The 19,362-nt window shown below is 48.2% G+C and overlaps 1 protein-coding gene across 1 annotated transcript in view; it reads left to right on the top strand.

Moving 5' to 3' along the window:
• LOC115459061 (crossover junction endonuclease MUS81-like) overlaps nucleotides 1–19,362 on the top strand; it is a gene marked incomplete at its 3' end in the record, with an annotated part of 132,934 nt that overhangs the window by 42,067 nt on the left and 71,505 nt on the right. Inside the window, exon 6 of the mRNA XM_030188925.1 lies at nucleotides 7,236–7,316. Coding sequence (XP_030044785.1) covers nucleotides 7,236–7,316 — 81 coding nt within the window. The remainder of the gene's footprint in view (nucleotides 1–7,235; nucleotides 7,317–19,362) is intronic.

Here is a 19,362-nt window from a genome sequence, read left to right as displayed (position 1 = left end):
AAGCCTTCTCGGGCTTTTCCTGTGCATGACTCCATCCAAGAGCTTATTTCAGCTCAATGGTCTGACCCTGATGGGCCTTTGAAGGTAGCCAGGGCTATGAGTCAGCTTTACCCTCTGAGTGAGGATCACTTGGCCCCTTTTGGGATGCCTAAAGTGGATGCGTTGGTCACGGCCGTGACTAAGAAGACCACTCTCCCAGTGGAGGGAGGGGTCGCTTTGAAAGATATGCAGTTCCTATGCAGCCCGTGCCTGTCTTTCAGTAGGCGGTTGATCAGCCCGAGGATGATGCGGGTTCCCTCTCTGAGGTTGGTCCACGTATGGAGTCTGCCCTGTCGCTTTTGGCTGACGCCCTTTATGATCTGGTCAGAGCTTCGGCTAAGCAGATGTCTGTGGCGGTGTCTGCCCGCTGCCTTCTTTGGCTGCGGCATTGGGCGGCTGACATGGCCTCTAAGCAGAGGCTGGTGAGGTTACCCTTTCGGGGGCCTTCTGTTATTTGGAGAGGAATTGGAGAAGATCGTTAAAGACCTAGGGGACTCTAAATCCCAACGGTTACCTGAGGATAGGCCGCGGCCTTCTTCCAAAAGTCCTGTTTTTCCCTTCTCTTCTAGGCCTCGTTTCCGCGAAGCTTGCAGGTATCACCCGGGGCGCTCTGCTGGGTTTTCTCAATGGGCCCATTTTCAGCAGAGGAACTCCTTTCACTCGGACAAACGTTCCACAGCGGATGGCCAATGGCCAGGAGTTTAGGGGCGCCCTCCACAATGATGGGACGCCGGTCCACTCATTGATTCCTGCAGTAGGGGGTCGTCTTTCCCTCTTCATCGAGGAGTGGACCAAGATTACTTCGGATCAGTGGGTCCTCGACCTGATCAGGGGTCCTGGACCTGATCAGAGAAGGCTACCAATTGGAATTCGGTGCCCTGGTGAGAGACGCCTTTTTGGAGTCCCGATGCGGCAGTGCTGTCAAACAGGCGGTGGTAGAGGAGACCTTTTTCATGTCTTGCTGCACCTCAGAACGGTGATTCCGGTGCCTCCCGCCGAATGCGGCTGCGGTCGGTACTTCATTTATTTTGTGGTACCGCGGAAGGGCGGGTCTTTCAGACCGATCCTCGACTTACGAAGAGTCAACGAGGCCCTAAGAGTGCGACACTTTTGCATGGAAACCCTGTGCTCCGTCATTGCGGCGGTACAGCCAGGAGAGTTTCTCATGTCTCTGGACCTAAAGGAAGCGTATCTGCACATTCCTATTTGGCCTCCGCATCAGCAGTTTCTCCGGTTTACGGTTTTGGGCCAACATTTCCAGTTTCAGGCCTTGCCTTTTGGCCTGGCCACAGCTCCCCGTACCTTTTCGAAGGTGATGGTGGTGGTAGTAGCTGCCTTTCTCAGGCGAGAGAGGGTATCAGTGTATCAGAGTTCACCCGTATTTAGACGACTGGCTCATCAGGGCGGATTCGGCAGACGAGAGCCGACTCGCCACGACCAGAGTTATAACTGTTCTTCAGACTCTGGGCTGGGTGTTCAATTTGCCCAAAAGGCACCTGACCCCCTCTCAGTCTCTCGAGTATTTGGAGGTCCGGTTCAATGCGGCTTCAGGGTTCGTATTTCTCCCCAACCACAGGTGGTGCAAGCTTCAGAATCAGGTCTGTCTGCTCCTGCGGATGCCTCGCCCGCAAGCTTGGGACTTTGTTCAGCTCCTGGGATCGATGACGGCCACCATGGAGATGGTTCCCTGGGCAAGAGCTCACATGAGGCCGCTGCAGATTGCTCTGCTTCAGCAATGGTTTCCGATCTCCCAGGAATACCAACGCAGACTAACGTGGCTCCTTGCGGCCCAGCACAGTATGGAGTGGTGGCTTTCTGACAGGGAATGCTGCTCGCGCTTCCTTCTTGGTGCCTGGTGATAACGGATGCCAGCCTTTTGGGCTGGGGAGCTCATTGCCAGGGAAGCTATGCTCGGGGTCAGTGGACACCCGTGGAAGCGGGATGGTCCATCAATTGCTTGGAACTGAAAGCGATATTTCAGGCTCTGCTGGCCTTCCACAAGACTCTGAAGGGGCTTTATGTCCGGGTGCTGTCGGACAACACGACAGCAGTGGCATACATCAATCGTCAGGGCGGCACTCAGTGCATGGCCCTGGCCGCGGAGGCTGCTCAGATTTTCCACTGGGCCGAACTCCACTTGGTTCTGCTGTCCGCAGCTCACATAGCAGGCCAGAGCAACGTGCAAGCCGATTTCCTCAGCAGACATCAAATCGACCCGGCGGAATGGGAACTGGCAGAAGAAGTTTTTCTTCAGATTTGTGCCACATGGGGGACTCCCAGTTTGGATCTGATGGCGTCAGGTGCAAACGCCAAAGTCCCTCGCTTTTTCAGCAGAAGGAGAGATCCTGTGTCGGCAGGGTTGGATGCTCTGGCTCAACCCTGGCCCTCGGGCCTCCTGTATGTGTTCCCTCCTTGGCCCTTGATAGGGCGAGTCCTTCTGAGGATTCAACAGCACCGAGGATTGGTGATCCTTGTCGCTCCGGATTGGCCAAGGCGTCTGTGGTACATGGACCTTCGTCGGATGCTGGTGGAGGCTCCACTTTCATTGCCTCTGGTGCCGAACCTGTTGGTTCAGGGTCCAGTGACTATGGAGGATCCCTGCTGATTTGGTCTTATGGCCTGGCTCTTGAGAGGGCGCAATTGAGAGACAAGGGCTACTCTAACAAGGTCATCTCCACTCTGTTGCAGGCCCGCAAGCGCTCTACCTCTGCAGCTTATGTTCAGATCTGGCGCAAGTTTGAGGCGTGGTGTGTTCCAAAAGCGGTCATACCAACGTGGGCTACAGTCGCGCAGGTATTGGACTTTTTGCAGGATGGCTTACAAAACGGCCTGGCTTACAAAATTCCCTTTGGGTTCAAGTGGCAGCGTTGGCATTCTTCTGAGAGAAAGTCTCTGGCCTTGTCCCTTGCTGCTCTTCCGGACATTGTCCGATTTCTCAGAGGGGCGCTTCGGCTCCGTCCTCCTGTGCAGTCGCCGTGTCTGGCCTGGAACCTGGGGCTGGTGTTGAAGGCTCTTCAGTGTTCGCCTTTCGAGACGCTTAGGTGAGCTTCTGAGAAGGATGCGACTCTCAAGACAGTCTTTTTGGTGGCCATGACATCGGCTAGACGCGTATCTGAGCTCCAGGCGCTTTCATGTCGGGATCCTTTTCTGCAGTTCTCGGAGTCAGGGATAACTGTATGTACAGTGCCTTCCTCCCTGCCTAAGGTGGTTTCAGCGTTTCACCTGAAGCAGCCCATTTTTCTACCTTCCTTCTCTAGGGAGGACTTTCCGATTTCCTTTGTGCAATTGCGTCTTTTGGATGTTCGCAGGGCTCTGTTGCAGTATCTACAGATGTCAAATGACTTCAGGACTTCTGATTATCTTTTTGTATTGTTGACAGGTCCTCGACGTGGGTGTATGGCGTCTAAGGCCACTATAGCCTGTTGGCTCAGGGAAGTCATTTTTTCTGCATATCTGCTTTCAGGACGGTCTCCGCCTGAAGCGTTTAAAGCGCATTCCAAGAGCGATTTCCTCTTAGTGGGCTGAAACGGGTGTCCTTTCTCTTCAAGAGATCTGTCGTGCGGCTACTTGGGCTTCTCAGATTTCATTTGTACGGCATTACAGGCTAGATGTGGCAGGACGCGCATTTTGGGGCGCAGGTGCTTGCTCGCGGAGTTGCCTGTTCCCACCCTACGTAGGGAGTACTTTTGTACATCCCATCAGTTAATGGATTCATCTGCTGTTGATGACAAGGAAGGGAAAATTAGGTTCTTACCTTGGTAATTTTCTTTCCTTTAGTCACAGCAGATGAATCCATGATCCCTCCCTGTCTGATTTTGTTTTGGTTGTTCAGATCCTTCATGCAGATGTCGTATCGCATCAGGAGGAGTTGAAGATCAGTTCTCAGAGTTTCTACATGCTGTTCTATTGCAGGAGGTTGAGAATGTCCCTCCTTTGTTGGTTATTGCTCTGCTTCTGGGGCGTTTGTTCACTGTGAGGAAAGTTCATGTTATTTTACCTTTCTTTCTAACTCTGCTTTGGAAGTTTCATATACTGAAGGCAGAAGGGGCTAGCCGTCCAAGGTCATTGTGGTTTTACAGTGCTCTCTATCTCCACCTGCTGGTAGGAGGATACAACCCATCAGTTAATGGATTCATCTACTGTGACTAAAGGAAAGAAAATTATCAAGGTAAGAACCTAATTTTTCCTTCTTTTCTAGTTAAGAATCCATGGTCTATTGCTGCTTCATAAAGACATACAACCCCCCGGGGAGACCTTAATGTTGTCAAGAGGCTCCTTACTAGAACCTCTGTGAATTTTCACCGAAGTTTTTCTCAAACCTAGAGTGTTGGAAAATTTTTCACACAAGGTACCTTCTGCTTTCCTATACAAATTGGCAGAATCGGCTGTATGTGAGAACTTTTTTATGCACTCAGGAGACCTGTACGTACGGAATAGAATATTTCCATGCATTAGTGAGAAGGTAACAGCTTTAGAGTTTACTTCGTTTGATGCACATTTTAGACCCAGCAGTAGAGGTTTGAAAGCTACTACAGTCTATTTAAAAAGAAAAACTCAAATCTGAAGGATTCAAAGGAATGTTAAAATCTCCTAAAATAGATTATCTATCCACAGATATAGGTAAACTGAATATAAAGTCTATAAAAAAAGAGCAATCAGTTTTCATACATCCTGGAAGACTATAGACTAAACACAAATCTAAATCTCTACCAGACATGACTAATACATCCCCAAATTCCTTAGTTTTTGAACATATCACCTTAAATTCTAAACGCTTCTTGAAAAGTATAACCACTCTTCCCCCTCATACTTCCTGCATACCCATTCCCATTTGAAACCTGATGGACAATATTTCATACCATCTAAATCTGACTTTAACAACCAAGCTACAGTAACACATCATAGCCATCTTCCTCTATAAGATCAAAAATTACAGCTGTCTTGTTTTTCACATATCTTGTATTCATCAACCCTATTCTTAACATATATGTTCTTTAACAATAGATACATGTTTCAAATCATCTGTAACCCCTGGTTTCAAATGCTTACAACCAGACAAAGCCCCTTACCTCCCTTTCCCCAACAGTACCTCAATTTGACTCCTCCTCAACTCTTCCAAAATCTACCGTCTTCCCCCAAAGTTAGTCATGCTGCTTTGTCTGGCCTGTTTACCCCATGCCCAGGAGTGTTGTCACTCGAGGGGTGGGGCCAGCAGTGTCCCAGACATTACCTGGCACTGCTGGAAACAACCAGAAGGCTCCCAAAAGTTGACCTGGTGAGTTTGGAGTTACAGGAGACAGGCAAACAGCACAATAGCAGGCACTCTCTTCTCTGACACCTGTCTGGGCCTCTTCAGCCCACACCTGGGAGTGATGTCACTTGAGGGGTAGGGCCAGCAGTGTCCCGGACCTGACCTGCTGGAAACAACCGGAGGGCTCTCAAAAGTTGACCCGGGGCGTTTAGAGCTGTAGGAGACAGTCAAACAACACAATAGCAGATTCTCTCTCACTGTCATAACCACCTTGCTCAAAGCTAGCAAGTCATCTACTGGTTCTCTCCTGTTACGGTGGCAAGATGCTGCGGGTTTCAGTAACAGCTCAGGGAAAGGGAATGGGACTTGATATACTGCCTTTCTGTGGTTTTTGCAACTACATTCAAAGCGGTTTACATAGTACATACAAGTACTTATTTGTACCTGGGGTAATGGAGGATTAAGTGACTTGGCCAGAGTCACAAGGATCTGCAGTGGGAATTGGAACCAGTTCCCCAGGATCAAAGTCCGCTGCACTAACCATTCGACTACTTCTCAACAATAGGGACATTGAAGGGGGTTGCTCATTTGCAGTCTCCCATTTGACAGTTTCTTCCCTCTTGGAATTCAAATCTGGTACTTAATAAGCTTTGAGACCCTAAGGGCTGTCTCGAAGGCAATCTTTCTGGGTGGTGATTGCTTCAACCAGGAGAGTGTTGGAGCTTCAGGCTCTGTCAAGTCGGGCCAGCAGAGGCTTGATGTCCATCTACACAGTTCCCTTATTCCTCCTGAAGGTGATTTCTTCTTTCCATGTGGATCAAGCAATCTTCTTGCCCTCCATTTTGTATTTGGGTGCAGACTCGAGGGCCAGGAGGCTCCACCCAAAGTTCTGCTTTGGTACTTGCAGTAGATGAATGTTTTTGTCTCTCTGATCATTTGTTCTTCCTTTTCCAAAGCCCTATAATGGCTAGGTGGCGTCAAAGGTTTCCATCACATGCTGAATAAAAGCAGCCACTGAGGCCACCAGTATTTGCTGGAACAGATGCCCTTCTGGTCTCTGAATGCACTCGACTCATGCTCAGGTGACATCTTGGATAAAGACCTGAGCACTTTTTTTTGAAGAATATCTGTAGAGGTGCGACTTGGTCAGTGCTTCATTTGTTGTAACTAAACTGAATTACAGACTGGATGTGCTAGCCAGAGCCTATTCAGACTTTGGCAGAACCACCATTTAGGGACTTTTTCTTCCCCTGCCCAGTGAGTTTCATGCTTGGGTACATCCCAATCATTTAAGGTGGTGCAGCTGGACACTAAGGAAGGTGAAATTTAGTCATGCCTGTTTTTCTTTCTTTTAGTCCTGCTGCATCATCTCGTGACCCTCCCTGGAAGACTTCGGTTCAGGGGACTCATTGAGTTCTTTGCTTCTCTCTCTAATGTTCTTAAATTGTTTTTTATTGAATTATGGCTACAGTGGTTCGATGGGGCATGGTTGTGGTATATGAGACCTTCCACTGCTTTGGCAGAGGTGTACTGAAGTTGTTTACAAGTCACCAGTCCTTATACTGGAGATGTCACTGGAAAAGTCAGTTTCTGTACGTTCATCTGCTGTTAGGAAGGGGATACAACCCAGTTGTACAGAATGATGCAGCAGGACTAAAGGAAAATAAATTAACAGGGATGACTACATTTCATCACCTTTTTTGAACTTTTCTAATAGGATGTTATCTTGTGACCAAAATTGTAGTCTTCTGTTTAGCATCTTTGTGCACTATCCAAGTGCTGAAAAGTCACTGTGTCATTCATTCCTAAAGTGGAATGTTTTCTCACATGAGTCATTTATATGTGTGGCAGATTTTTGTTATGTTTCTGTTATATTTCTGACCATTTATTTGGATAGCTTGCATGATCTATCTGCTCTTTTTCTTCTTCTTTTTTGTTTTTCTAGAGCCCCACCAGCCGGGGATACATGTTGAAGTCAGAGTTGCAGCATGCAGCACAACCTCTCTGTGATAAATCCTTCTTTCTGGTGAGTATTGGAGTTGGTAGAACCTTATTGACATAAGTCTTTCTTTGGAAATGAATTATGTCCTGGCTGGGTGAAATTTGATTTCTAATAACCTGGGCAGTAGAAGTTCCATTTTTGGAGCCTTGTAAGAGCAGGTTGGACTGTCTTATTTGGTTAGGCAAGAGATAGGATCGGATCTCAAAACTGGCAATGTGCACTCTGTAGAGAGAGTTCTTTGAGTGAAAAATGTCTGTATGGAAACAGGCCATTTTAGTGCTGGAATTGCAGAAAGAACAATATTTAATTTAGGATGTCATTTTCCTCCATAGGGGGGAAAAAAAGAGGCCACAGCCAAAATAAACCAGTATTTCTTTGGCTTCATCTCCCTTTATCAATCCATTTTCACTGCTTGTAACTTAGAAGCTTGAGTTTAACTGGTGTAAGGCTGTACATTTTCTGCTGGAAGCAGAGAAGATAAAGCCATATTGAGGAGTTAGGAGATGCACCAAATCCTAGTATAACTTTGGTTTCTAATGTCAGAGGCTGATGGCATCCTGTAGATTTAATACTTTTATTGAGGCATCTGACAAAGTGGTCCTCTGGTCCTTGAAAGCTCACACTTCAATACATTGGTCACCCTATAAGGTGCCACCAGTCTCTTTGTCAATTTTGCTGCTGTTCACACTCTGTTTTTAAGACTGAGGCTAGCCTTAAGTACTTAATGTATATGTAGTGCATTTTTCAGAGGAGGGTGAAATACATGAGGTTTATGCAGATTCTTAGCAGTTCTCTATAAATGACGCTGCTGAAAATCCACAGATGATTAAATGAGTAAGACATTAGTTTATCTTTGTCACGTTCTCAAAGCAGGAACTAGGTTTGTGAACCCTTGGGCCATTGTTGAGGAGCGGCAGCGGCAGGCAAATCACCTAAGCAGAAAGCAGTGCTGAACACAACAGGCAGGAACCCCAGAATATAACTAGAAGAGGCTTTAATAGTAGACAATAAACATTATCCAGTAGCACAGCAAGGTCAAAGGGGCCGGCAGCAAACACGGGTAATCCATAAACTAACCAGAGTCTATAGGCAGGCGGAAAGCAAGGTCCAGGCCAAGGGTCACAGGCACAGGAAGCAAGCAAAGTCAAAGTCCAGGAACAGGCAGGGTCCAACACAAAAGAAACTTTCAGAGGAACTCCAACAAACCACCAGGAACTCATGGATGACCTTTGATACCAAGGCCAGGCAAGCAAGGCTCACAGAAGCTAATAAGCCCCTCAGCAGCTGACCCACAGCTGCAGTAAATCACCAGCCAAGTAAGGGTTCTGTTCCAGAACAACCCAGCAGAGCAAGGCTGGCAACCTGGAAAATCCGGACCGGACTCACTGAAGTCTGGAACATGGAAGACAGCAGAAAACAGTCCATAGCAGCCACCAGTTCTGGCCACCAGAGGGCAAGGAGAGCACCCACATGGAAAGCATGTGACAATCTTTATGCTTGCTATTTGTGCTATGCCACTTATACATGCTAAGTTATCACACACTTAAGGCTACATTCTGTATATGGCATCATAAAAATCAGCGCTGAAAAAAATACGTCTAGGTGTATTCTGTAAACTTCGCCTAAAGTTAGGTGTGGTTTATAGAATACACCTAGGGCCCATCCATGCAACTAAATCTAGTCGTGGAAATTTACGCCAAAGAAAACGTGGTATAAATGCCATCAACTAACTTAGGTGCGGAGCAGGTGCATTCTATAAAAGCATGCATAATTTTTTTTTTTTATGCTTATGTTTCAACTATTTTATTGACACCTCAATATGGTACATCACAATAATAATGGCAGTATAACAGAACGTTTATAACGTAGATCACCCAACATTTAAACAGGGTCAAACTTTTATTGTTTATCCCCCCACTCTCTCCCCCCCCCCCCCCCCCCCGCGCCTCCAACCCACCTCCTGTTGTACTTCGCAGTTGCGGGAGCATAGTGATAATGTACAGGATGGGCTGAGACATGTATCCATTCCTAACTCTCCATGTGTCTGAAAAACCACCCATCTACTCGATATCCAGGCTCTGTCAAAAGGAATGTCTCATGACCTAGAAATGTCAGAACTTGTCCATGGTTCCCTGCAACAGTGATTTATTACCAGATCCGTACCTCCATCAAAAGCATGCATAATTTTTAGAAATGCCTATGAACCACCCATTCCATGGCAATGGCCATGACCCCTTTTGGCTGCAGGTATTAGAATATGCACTTTACAGAATATGCTTAGCAAGTTGTGCACATAAATTCTAAATAAAGCCAATTAGTATCAATAATTGCTTGTTAAGTGGCAATTATCTGCACTGATTGGCTTGTTAAGATAATTAAGCTGCGAGTGCAACACAGAATACGAAGACACACTATATAGAATCTGGGGGTTAATAGCTAAGTTTTTGCACCTAAGTAATGCTTGGATGTTTCACTTTATTTACTATCTGCTACCACATTTGCTTCTTTCCGATCTGACGAAGAAGGGCAACCTTCGAAAGCTAATCAAGAAATGTATTAAGTTATGTCCAATAAAAAAGGTATCATCTTATTTTCTTTTCCATGTTTTATTTTGTTTGATTTCTATTGCACCTTTTTATAAATGTATTTATTTATTTATTTATTGCATTTGTACCCCACATTATCCCACCTTTTTGCAGGCTCAATGTGGCTTACAGAGTAAGGTTATGATAAAGTCAGTACATGATTTAAATACAGTTGATCATAAGCTGAGGTAAAAGAGGATTTAGATGGGCAGATGTTGGATAGGTTGTGTGAGAAGTGTTTTAGGTGTGCTTGGGTGGTTTGGGGGATGATTTGTATCATTGAGGGTGACTTTTGTAAGCTTTGTTAAAGAGGTGTGTTTTCAGAGCTTTGCGGAAGTTGGTTAGATTGTTCATGGTTTTCAGGGCCTTGGGTAACGTATTTCAAAACTGTGTGCTTTTCTATGCAAAGGTCGTAGCATAAGCCTGTTTGTATTTCACTCCTTTGCAGCTGGGGAAATTCAGATTGAGGAATTTGCAGGCCGATCTTTTGGCGTTTCTGGGCGGTAGGTCCACTAGGTTTAGCATATAGAGTGGGGCATCTGCGTGAATGATCTTGTGCACGGTTGTGCAGATCTTGAACTCAATACGTGCCTTGAGCGGAAGCCAATGTAGTTTCTCTCTTAGGGGCTTCACACTTTCATATTTAGGTTTTCCAAAGATGAGTCTGGCTGCCGTGTTTTGGGTTGTTTGGAGGTTTTTAATGGTCTGTTCTTTACAGCCTGCGTACAGAGCGTTGCAGTAGTCCAAGTGGCTTATTACTAGTGACTGTACCAGGGTGCGAAAGACGTTTCTTGGGAAAAAAAGGTTTAATTCTTTTGAGTTTCCACATCGATTGGAACATTTTTTTCGTTGTGTTCTTCACGTGGGTATCGAGTGTGAGGTTTCAATCAATGGTGTCTCCAAGAATTTTCAGGTTTTATGAGATAGGAAGTGTGCAGTAAGGTGTGGTTATAGTGGAGTAGTTGTTTGTGTTGTATTGGGAGGTGAGGACTAGGCATTGGGTTTTTTTCTGCGTTGAGCTTTAACCGGAATGAGTCCGCCCATGAGTGCATGATCTGGAAGCTCTGGTTGATCTCGTTGGTTATTTCGTTTAAGTCACTCTTAAACGGGATGTAGATTGTGACATCATCGGCATATATGTAGGGGTTAAGGTTTTGATTGGCCAAGAGTTTGGCTAGTGGTATCATCATTAGGTTAAAGATTGAAGATGAAAGGGGGGGGGGGGATCCTTGAGGGACTCCACATTCCGGTGTCCAAGGCGGTGATCTGGCAGTATTCGTTATAACTTGGTAGGATCTAGTGTGAGGAATCCTTTAAACCATTTGAGAACTGGACCTCCGATTCCGAAGTATTCTAGTATGTGTAATAGTATTCCATGATCCACCATGTCGAAGGCACTAGACATGTTCTTGCCGGTTGCAATTGTTTTTTTTGAAGGAGTTCATTGCAGATACTAGTACGATTTCGGTGCTATGATTTGATTGGAATCCTGACTGTGACTTGTGTAGAATTGAGTGTTTGGTCAGATAATCCGTGAGCTGCTTCGTCACTATGCCTTCCATCAACTTTGTAGTGAGTGGGATAGAGGCGACTGGTCGGTAGTTGGTTAAGTCCATTGTGCTTTTCTTGGCATCTTTTGGCAACGGAGTGAGTAGTATGTTTCCATTTTCCGTGGGGAAGAGACCATGTAGGAGTCTATAGTTTACTTGGTTCGTGAGATCTTTTTTAAATTGTTTGGGTGCAGCTCTTATTAGGCTGGTAGGGCAAATGTCGAGTTTGCACTGAGATTTGGCATATTTATTGAGCCAGTGTGTGAGTTCATCTACTTAAATTAAGTCAGAGTTGGTCCATGATCGATCAGCTGGGTATTCCCTGGGTATTGGGTCTAAGCATTCAAGGATGCTTGAATATTCAATGGTGTTACTTGGTATCATGCGTCGGAGCTTTGTGATTTTTTCATTGAAATACTTCGCTAGGTTGGCTGCTGATGGGGTGTCTGTGTTGTTCGAGGTGACCCATGTGGTGTTTAGGAGATTGTTTACGAGTGAAAAGAGTTTGTGTGTGTCCTTGTAATCTGGTCCTATTATGGTTTTGTAATACGTTCTTTTGGTATGTCTGATGCTGTATTTGTATTTTCTTTGTAACTGTTTCCATTCTTTAAGTGTGTGTTCATCTTTTTTTTGTCCATGCTCTTTCTAGTCTTCTGACCTGTGTGTTTAGTTCTTTCAGCTAACTATCCAGATAGATAGATAACTATCCAGATTATTTTCAAAAGAGATGGCCAGCCATCTTCCGACACAAATCGGGAGATGGCTGGCCATGTCCTGAAGCCGGCCAAATCGGTATAATGGAAAGCCGATTTTGGCCGGCTACAACTGCTTTCCGTCACAGAGCTGGCCAAACTTCAAGGGGGCGTTTCGGCAGGGTAGCAAAGGTGGGATGGGGGCGGGACAGGGCGTGGTTACGAGATGGCCGGCTTCAGCTGATAATGGAAAAAAGATGGCTGGCTCTGACGAGCATTTTGCCGGCTTCACTTGGTCCATTTATTTTCAGGACCAAGTCTCAAAAAAGTGCTCCAATTGACCAGATGACCACCGGAGGGAATCGGGGATCACCTCCCCTTACTCCCCCAGTGGTCACCAATCCCCTCCCACCCAAAAAAAACAAAAAAAAACAAAAACTTTTTTGCCAGCCTCTATGCCAGCCTGAAATGTCATACCCAGTTCCCTGACAGCAGTATGCAAATCCCTGGAGCAGTTTTTAGTGGGTGCAGTGCACTTCAGGCAGGTGGACCCAGGCCCGTCCCCCCCACCTGTTACACTTGTGGTGGTAAATGGGAGACCTCCAACCCCCCAAACCCACTGTACCCACATGTAGGTGCCCCCTTCACCCATAAGGGCTATGGTAATGGTGTACAGTTGTAGGGAGTCGGTTTTGGGGGGGATTTGGGGGGCTCAGCACCGAAGGTAAGGGAGCTATGCACCTGAGAGCTATTTAAATTTTTTTTTTAATTTTTAGAAGTGCCCCCTAGGGTGCCCGGTTGGTGTCCTGGCATGTCAGGGAGACCAGTGCACTGCAAATGCTGGCTCCTCCCATGACCAAATGCCTTGGATTTGGCCGGGTTTGAGATGGCTGGCATTAGTTTCCATTATGGGCGAAAACCGATACCGGCTATCTCAAACCTGGCTATCTTTGACATTTGGCTGGCCCCAACCGTATTATCGAAACGAAAGATGGCCGGCCATCTTTTTCGATAATACGGTTCGGGAACCGCTTTTTGCGTCCCGTTCGATTATTCCCCTCCATGTCTATTTAGCAATTTTACCCCCTCCTACATCTTCCCTCGATATTTAGATCCGCGATGGTCAGTGAATTTAAAGGCACTGGCTAATGCGGGCTGAATCTGAGCTCCAGCATTGAATATCCAGGTTATGGCTGGCTGCCAGAATTTTATCTGAGTATTGGCAATATGCAGACCAGTTCCTGGAGAAGTGCCTGGATAATGTTGACAGCCTGTTTGCTGTCCTAGCTTTATCCGGGCACTTGCCCAATTAGCAGACTGGATATCTCCACTAACCAGAGCCCTGGCACTGTTCCAACTTTGTCTCTGGACTATCACTAATCAGTCACTAACTGGATAGTGCTGCTACTGTCACACCGGATTGTCAGTGGCAATATCCGGTTGATGCCGCTGAAAATCCGGGGCTGACCTGCTTACTGTAGTTTAACTGGGAAGGAACTTCTCCTGCCTGGTTAATATCTACCCCTTAATTTATCCCAGTTTTTTTTGTTTAAAGCACTTAGAGGGTAATTCTATAAGGTGAGCACCAACATTTTGGTGCCAAATATACACGTAAATGCCAGTAATCCAGCTACGTGCTGTTCTATAACTATATGCATATCTTTTGATGTTGCATAGTTTGCGGGTGGGGATTTACAAGGGCAGAACTCGTATAGTTTCTCGCGAGAGAAGAGCCCTGGTACACAAAAAGGTATTCACTGTGACTACTTCTCCGGAGTAATATACAGCTTCAACTGTTTATATATCTTTATTTTAAACAATGCTTCATTATACTTCAGCAGTTATCTTCCTCAAATTTAAACAATGCTTCATTATACTTCAGCAGTTATCTTCCTCAAATTTAAACAATGCTTCATTATACTTCAGCAGTTATCTTCCTCAAAGATCATTCTGTTTTCTTTCAATACCATCTGTTTCCCCTCTAGTGCTAAGCCACATTTTTCCTTCTCTTCATAATTGCCCCTTTCCCACGCCTGCTTGCACGCAAGAATGTCTTATCAGATCAGGAGTCTCCAGCTCACATAGCTTTTGCCTTTTTGCCTTGTTTCAAAGTGCCCTTTCCTTCTGTTTCAAGATGCACACCCGTGCTCATTATCTACATCTCCCCCCTTGAAGGCCTTTGAGAGTGAGAGCTTCACTTGTGTTGAACCCCTGCTATAGTCCCATCTATCTCAGAGGGGAGCAATTGAGTTCCTTTTCAAGTACATGTTGAGCTTAGGGAGATTACTCACGAATCAGCTTAAAGATTGTTATTCTTGCGTTACAGGAAACATAAACCACAGCCTAGTCCTGCACCTGGACCTGTGTCTCGCCTCTATTTCTTACTATGTTAATGCTCTGGTCGCAGGCTGTCTTAGGTTGCAGGTCACTCAGGTTCCCTCAACAGGATGGGAATCCTGTGCCTGTCTTACCCGTCATTGCCATACAACCTCATGAGCACTAAAGGGCGATCTCAGTTTCCTGCATGAGTGAGGTGTTGGCATGTGTCAACTCCTTTTTACAGGGATCGGGCTATGGAAGAAAGAAAAAGTGGTCATAGTGAGATGTAAGTTACCCCTCTTCAACCTTCCCCGGGCCTTATGTTACTTACAATACCTCACCATCTAAATGATCCTAGAGGAAGATAACAATGCAAAACGAAGTGTATCACAAAAAAATTACACATCTCCAACATTTTCAATTTCGGCACTAAGGCGTAGTTTTTCAAGATCTTTCTGCTTTTACATTGGTCCCAAAGGCACTTGATGAGTCCAGCACTGGAAGTTCTTAAGAAGGGGAAAATAGCGTATAGATAGGCATTCCTGTTTGCACTGACTTTTACAATCGGGGGCAAAATGCACCAGGTCTGCCATCTTGCGGGGGCCTGGAAAATATTGCACGAGACAGGGTTGTCTTCAGCCTCGGTTCCCCCGGTGCCTGTTGTTTTATCTGCAAAAGAGCGCCTGCAAAAGTGGAAATGGGTGGCTCCAAAATCAAGGATTACTTCACAAGGAGACTGACTTTACACTGTGACTGTTTTGTGCTCTTTTGTTAATTCTTAACTAGGGTTAATTGGGAGAATGGCATGGTCGGTTGTTAACTCAGGTACAACACTGTAGAGGGTTGCTTGTTAAAAATGGGGGGGGGGGGCGGGTGTTTGGTTGGCAGTGGTTGTATAATAAAAGGGGGGGGCAGGATGCTTGAAGCGGATGGGTGGGGGGGTGGTTTGGGTTGCTGGATAGGGTTTAGTGATGTTTCTTTTTTCTCTTTATTTTCCCATTTTGGTCGTTCTTGAGGCCATTGATTGGTGTGTGGGAGGAAGGGGGAGGGTTGTTTGGAATTGATAGTATACCGAAGGGGGGTTGAGGCTGAGGAAGGAGGGAAGGTTCAGGGGTTGTATGGAGTGTGGGGAAAGGGGAGGGGGAGGTGTGGGTGGAGGGGGGGGGTTGTGGAGGGGGGGGGGGTTTGCGTGCCCTCATCCACCCACCATGCCTTGGCCAGAAGTGGCTTCCAGTTTCCATATCATCATGCTGATCAATCCATAGACTGGTGGGTTGTGTCCATCTACCAGCAGGTGGAGATAGAGAGCAAAGCTTTTACCTCCCTATATGTGGTCATGTGCTGCCGGAAACTCCTCAGTATGTTCTCTATCTCAGCAGGTGGTGGTCACACACAGCAGCAGCTCTGGCTAGGTCTCCAAGCCTAATCTTTAGGTTTTGTTGAGTACCTGGGGTTGAGGGCTCTTCTTGAGCAAGTGCAAACCTGGTGGTGCCAGGTCCCTCCTTTTCTCCCCCCTCCCGCTGGCTCCGTTAAAAAAAAAAAAAAAAAATTTTGGACGTCCTTAAGGGCGTTTATTTCGACGTTTATTTAAACGTTTATTGCAGCTACTCACTGGGACACCAGGTCGTTACAGCTCGGAGCGAGAAGCAGGTAATTTTTACCTTTTTATAGTGGGCAGGGGGTTCCCCGATTGATCTCCACGTGGCCTATGGCGTCGGAGGGCGAGGGCGTGAAGAATCGCTCCCCGGACTGCGTGTGCGCTTCTAGCGGGGATGCGGGGGTTTTAAAGTCTGATTCGCCCTTGTTGGGTGTCAGTTTGGAGGCCGGTCAGTGTCCCGGGTCTTCCTCCGGTGCGGCGGTTTTTCCCGCCATAAACGCCCATCCCCCGCTGCTCGCCTCCGCCATCTTGGCCGGCCACTCTGCTCGGACGGCTTCTTCTTGGGCCGCCCTTGAGCTGGGAGAAGTTCATGCCATGGCCGCCCTTGATTTGGGCGACGGCAAAAAAGCGGCTAAAGTTAAGCGCCGTTCTTCCCGCGTGGCTCCTTCGCGGAGTGTTGCGCCGGACGCCATCTTGGATACGCAGCATGTTTCTCCCCCGCTCTTGCGAGCGCCGGTTGAGGGTGCGTCTAGGGCTGTGGCCCAGGCTGCTGAAATACACAGTCTGGGGGGTTTCTCCCCCGAGTTTATTTTGCTGCTGCATCAGGCCTTCCTTATGCAAAACGCTGCCCCTTCTCCCTTGTCCGACAAAGGGGTTGAGGCCCCCGGAAGTAAACGCCCTCAGGTGGATTCCCAGGGCTTAGAGGACTCTGTCTCCTCTGATGTAGATGAGGGCAGCGTATCTGAGTTCTCCCAACGGTCCTTTGGGGATTCCTTGGAGGAGACGGATTCCCGCTCGGATGGAGCGGATGACCCCTCTGCAGCGCGGATCTTTCGCTCAGAGGATTTGCCCAACCTGTTAGTGCAGGCCATGAGCATTTTGAAGATTTCCTCTCCAGAGGACGTCTCTCCCTCAGCCCCTGTTGGCTCCGCCATTATGCTGGGGACGAAGCGCCCGCCTAGAACCTTCCACGTGCATGATGCCATGCACACCTTAATTTCGGCTCAATGGGATGTCCCGGAAGCGAGCCTCAAAGTGGCTAGGGCTATGTCCCGCCTCTATCCTTTTCCTGAAAGTGAACGTGAGGCCTTTCTTTGGCCTACCGTGGATTCTTTAATCACTGCGGTGACTAAGAAAACGGCGTTGCCGGTGGAAGGTGGCATGGCCCTAAAAGACGCCCAAGACAGAAGATTGGAGGCGGCTTTAAGGTCGTCCTTCGAGGCGGCTGCCTTAAGTTTGCAGGCCTCAGTTTGCGGCTCCTATGTGGCCAGGGCGTGCCTGACGATTGTGCAGCGGGCTTCCCCCTCGGATCCTTCCTTGAGGGCTGATTGGCCGGCCCTGGAATCGGGCTTGGCTTATTTGGCAGACTTATTGTATGATGTCTTGAGAGCCTCGGCTACAGGTATGGCTCAGACAATCTCTGCGCGGCGCTGGCTTTGGCTGAAACATTGGTCTGCTGACCACGCCTCTAAGTCCCGCCTGGCTAAGTTGCCTTTTAAAGGCAAGCTGCTCTTTGGGGTCGAGCTGGACAAAATTGTGACCGATCTCGGCACGTCTAAGGGCAAGAGGTTACCAGAGGTCAGGGCTCGGGCCAGTGCTCGCCCCGGTAGCTCCAGAGGACGGTTTCAGGAAGCCCGTCGGTACCGCCCGGGCAAGTCGGGCTCCTCTGCCCCCTCTTCCTTCAAGAGAAACTTCTCCCCCAAGCAGCATTCCTTTCGCAGAGACCGCCGTCCCGGAGGTGTGCCCTCCGGTCCTCCCCCAGGGTCTCGTACCCAATGACGGGGTCCTGGTCCATGGCCCAGTGCAGATTGGAGGACGCCTGTCCTCATTTCTGGGTGAGTGGACCAGGGTAACTTCAGACGCTTGGGTGCTGGAAGTCATCAGAGACGGCTACAAGCTAGAGTTCTGCCGACCCTTAAGAGACGGGTTTGTACTCTCTCCCTGCAAGTCTCCGGTCAAAGCTGTGGCAGTGCAGCAGACCTTGGACAATCTGATCCGCCTGGGTGCGGTCGTTCCGGTGCCAGAAAATCAGCTTGGCAAGGGACGTTTCTCCATTTACTTTGTGGTACCAAAGAAAGGAGGTTCTGTACGGCCTATCCTCGACCTCAAAGGGGTCAATCGGGCCTTGAAAGTTCGGCACTTTCGCATGGAGACTCTCCGCTCTGTTATAGCGGCAGTGAAGGCAGGGGAGTTTCTGGCATCCTTGGACATCAAGGAAGTGTACTTGCATATTCCCATCTGGCCTCCTCATCAACGCTTTCTGCGTTTTGCAGTCCTGGGCTGACACTTCCAGTTCAGAGCCCTCTCGTTCGGGTTGGCTACTGCTCCGCGGACCTTCTCCAAAGTAATGGTGGTCATCGCGGCCTTCCTGCGAAAGGAAGGAGTACAAGTCCATCCTTATCTGGACGACTGGTTGATCCGAGCCCCCTCTTATGCAGAGTGCAGCAAAGCTGTGGACCGGGTGATTGCTCTTTTGAGCTCCCTGGGGTGGATCATCAACTGGGAGAAAAGCCAGCTGCGCCCGACTCAGTCCCTGGAGTATCTGGGAGTTCGATTCGACACCCAAGTGGGCAGAGTGTTTCTGCCGGACAATCGGATTGTCAAACTTCAGGCTCAGGTGGACCAGTTCCTAGTAGCCTCTCCGCTTCGGGCTTGGGACTATGTGCAGCTGTTGGGCTCTATGACGGCCACGATGGAAGTAGTGCCCTGGGCCAGGGCTCATATGAGACCACTACAACACTCTCTGCTGCAGCGCTGGACTCCGGTGTCGGAGGATTATGCTGTGCGCCTTCCCTTGGACCCAGCAGTGCGCAAGGCGCTGAGCTGGTGGCTGAAGACAGACAAGTTGTCTGCAGGGATGCCTCTTGTGACCCCGGAGTGGATTGTCGTCACGACGGATGCCTCTTTGACAGGCTGGGGAGCCCACTGCATGGGAAGGACAGCGCAGGGGCTCTGGTCTCCTGCAGAGGCAAAGTGGTCTATCAACCTCCTGGAACTCAGAGCCATTCGGTTGGCGCTTTTGGAGTTCCTCCCGGTACTGGCGTTGAAGCCAGTACGGGTCCTGTCGGACAATGCCACGGCTGTGGCCTATGTCAACCGCCAGGGAGGTACCAAGAGCGCCCCTCTAGCCAAGGAAGCCATGAATCTATGCCAGTGGGCGGAAGCGAACCTGGAACAGCTGTCAGCGGCCCACATTGCCGGAGTCATGAATGTCAAGGCGGACTTTCTCAGTTGCCATACCTTGGATCCCGGAGAGTGGCAGTTATCGGCTCAGGCGTTCTTGGACATCACGAAGCGCTGGGGCCAGCCGAGCCTAGATCTGATGGC

The sequence above is a fragment of the Microcaecilia unicolor genome, unplaced genomic scaffold (genome assembly GCF_901765095.1).
Source record: "Microcaecilia unicolor unplaced genomic scaffold, aMicUni1.1, whole genome shotgun sequence".
Lineage (NCBI taxonomy): Eukaryota > Metazoa > Chordata > Amphibia > Gymnophiona > Siphonopidae > Microcaecilia > Microcaecilia unicolor.
The sequence above is the reverse complement of the archived record's forward strand: the minus strand, read 5'-3'. Positions and strand labels throughout refer to the sequence as shown.